General features: G+C 43.6%; 1 protein-coding gene across 1 annotated transcript; it reads right to left on the minus strand.

Moving 5' to 3' along the window:
* Positions 1-959: 959 nt before the first annotated feature.
* On the minus strand, positions 960-2135 carry LOC142171766 (uncharacterized). The gene has a single exon (XM_075235463.1). It carries the CDS (start codon positions 2133-2135, stop codon positions 960-962), a length of 1176 nt encoding a protein of 391 aa, XP_075091564.1.
* Positions 2136-3234: the final 1099 nt, after the last annotated feature.

The following is a 3234-nucleotide window of genomic DNA, read 5'->3' on the forward strand; positions in this document are numbered from 1 at the left end:
TGGTACAAACTTTCGTTTGGCTTCCTCTTGGTAGGAAAGACTTTCTTCAGGACCAACATGCCCCGGTTTGAATTGGCGAGGCTTCACCCTTTTGTTAAATGCACTAACTATCATGTTCCGATATAGCTGACCATGGCATACTGCATCCATTCTCTTCTCGTCAATACGCATGAGTTGCTCTTGTCTTACCCATATCCATTCTGCATCGTCCAACTCCAGCCTCTTGAATGACCTTTAAATATGGTATCTCGACCTCTGCGAATATCACAACTTCAGTGCCGTATACTAACATGTACGGAGTTACCCCAGTGGATGTTCTCATAGTGGTCCGACAACTGAGTAAGGCGAAGGATAGTCTCTCGTGCCATTGCGTGTGATTGTCCACTATCTTTTGCAGAATCCTCTTGATATTCTTGTTGGCTACCTCGACTGCCCCATTAATTTGTGGTTTGTAGGCTGTGGAGCTGTGGTGGACAATTCTGAACTTCTCACAGATATCTCTCACGAAGTCGCTATTGAGGTTAGCGGCATTGTCAGTGATGATCGACTCGGGTATCCCAAATCTGCAGACGATGTTCTTTCGGACGAAATATGCCACTACCATTATTGTGATGACCTTTTACGTAGATGATTTGACCCATTTAGTGAAGTAGTCGATGGCTACCAAGATGAAGCGGTGCCTATTTGAGACAACGAGTTCTATACATTCGATCACGTCCATGCCCCAAGCGGCGAACGACCAGGGTAAACCCATCACATTAAACCTGGATGAAATCCCCATGCATCTGGCACTGGTGACACTTCTACACGTAGCAGATACTGTCACTTTCCATAGTCATTCAAAAGTATCCGGCTCTTAAGATCTTCGTGGCTAATCTGAACTCGTTCATGTGGGGTGCGCACATTCCTGCCTGTATTTCTTCCAATAACATGGTCACCTCGGCGGTATCTACATATCTCTAAAAATCCAAGGCTGGGGTCCTCCTGTACAGGACTTCGCCGTTAAGGAAAAAGTGATTCGCCAACCTCCTCAGGGCTCGCTTCTGACTATTAGTAGCTTCCTCTAGGTAGTCTCTGGATGCTAGGAATCTTCTGATGTCGTGATACCATGGTTTACCATCTGGTTCTTCATCTAAATGGAGGTAATAGGCATGTTGACCGCTGATCTCTACCTCGATAGGGTCAATGTAGATCTTGTCTAGATGTTGAATCATGGATGATAGAGTTGCAAGGGCATCATCGAACTCGTTCTGAATCCTGGGGACGTGTTTGAACTCAATCTTCGTGAACTTCTTGCATAGCTCTTTTACGCAGTGCATGTATGGAAGGATCTTGATTTTTTTGGTTGACCATTCCCCTTGGACTTGGTTTATCAATAGACCAGAATCCTCTATGACAAAAAGTTCTTTGACGTTCATGTCGACTGCCATTCTGATCCCAATTATCCACACTTCGTCTTCAGCTATATTATTAGTACAAGGAAATCTTATATTTGCCGATGCTGGATAGTTCTTTCCGGATTCCGAAATTAGGACTGCCCCAATTCTGACTCCTTTGAATTCTGTTGCTCCATCGAAAAACATCCTCCATCCAGGGTATGACTCTGCAATATCTTCTCTAGCAAATAATACCTCTTTGTCGGGAAAATACATAGTGAGTGGCTCGTAATCCCCGTCCACTAGATTCTCTACGACTTGGTCGGCTAAAGTTTGCCCCTTGATATCCTTTCGAGTTATGTATGCAATTTCAAATTTGTTGAGGAGAATTTGCCTTTTAGCTAGCTTTCCAGTAAGCATCGGCTTCTGGAAGATGTACTTGAGAGGATCGAGCCGAGATAACAGATACGTAGTGCATGCTGACATGTAATGCCTTAGTTTCTGGGTGATCCAAGTTATAGCACAACAAGTGCGTTCTATCAAAGTGTATTTTGTCTTGCATGGCGTGAAATTCTTTCTTAAGTAGTAGATGGCATGCTCTTTTCTCCCAGTTTTGTCATGCTGTCCCAGCACACATCTGAAGTCATTATCCAGGACTGACAAATATAGCAATAATGGCTTCCCGGGCTCCGGGGGAACTAGCACTGGTGGATTTGACGGATACTCTTTGATTCTGTCAAAGGCTACTCTTCTGTCCATTTTGTGGAAGCATCCTTTTTTAGCAACTTGAAGATGGGTTCACAGATTACCGTAGACTGGGCTATGAAATGGTTGATGTAATTCAGTCTACCTAGGAAGCTCATCACATCCTTCTTACTTTTGGGCGATAGAAATTCCTGAATGGCGTTGATTTTTGATGGGTCCAATTCTATCCCTTTTGTGCTTACGATGAAGCCCAACAGTTTTCCAACAAGGACTCCGAACGCGCATTTTGCCAGATTTAATTTCAAACTATACCTTTGAAGGCATTAGAAAAATTTCCTCAAATTCCAAATGCTCTAAACTCTTACGAGACTCGATGATGATGTTATCAACATATACTTCAATCTCTTTATGAATCATGTCGTGAAAAAGGGATGTCATGGCCCTCATGTAGGTGGCACCGATATTCTTGAGGTCGAATGGCATGACTCTATAGCAGCAAACTCCCCAAGGTGTGGTGAAGGCTGTCTTTTCTTCATCATCCTCGTGCATCAAGATCTGGTGGTGTCCAACGAAACAATCCACGAACGATTGCAGTTCATTATTCGCGCAGTTAGCGATGGGGATGTGGATATTTGGTAAATGGAAGTCATCGTTTGGACTAGATTTGTTAAGATCTCAGTAATCCACGCATATCTTGATCTTCCCGTCTTTCTTGGGTACTGGGACGATATTTTCCAACCAGCTGGGATAATTGGTGACCCTTACCACATTCGCCTCTATCTGCTTGGTCACTTCCTCTTTTATCCTTAGACTCAAATCAGGCTTGAATTTTTATGGGTTCTTGCTTGACCGGCGGTCTGGTAGGATCGGTGGGCTGTCGATGCTAGTCAATGTTAGTACTTAATCCTGGAATATCTTCATATGACCATGCAAACACATCGATGTATTATCGAAGGAGCTCAACCAGTTTTTCCTTCTACTTGGCTTCCAGATGAATGCTGATTCTGGTTTCTTTCATGTCTTCTTCACTTCCGAGGTTGACCACTTCCGTTTCTTCGAGGTTAGGCATTTTATGACTCTTCAGTTGTTCGATCTCTTGTGGGAGATTGTCTAGCATCATACTCCCGTCATACTCCTCGTAATCTAGATCGTT

The sequence above is a fragment of the Nicotiana tabacum genome, chromosome 17, assembly GCF_000715075.1.
Source record: "Nicotiana tabacum cultivar K326 chromosome 17, ASM71507v2, whole genome shotgun sequence".
NCBI lineage: Eukaryota > Viridiplantae > Streptophyta > Magnoliopsida > Solanales > Solanaceae > Nicotiana > Nicotiana tabacum.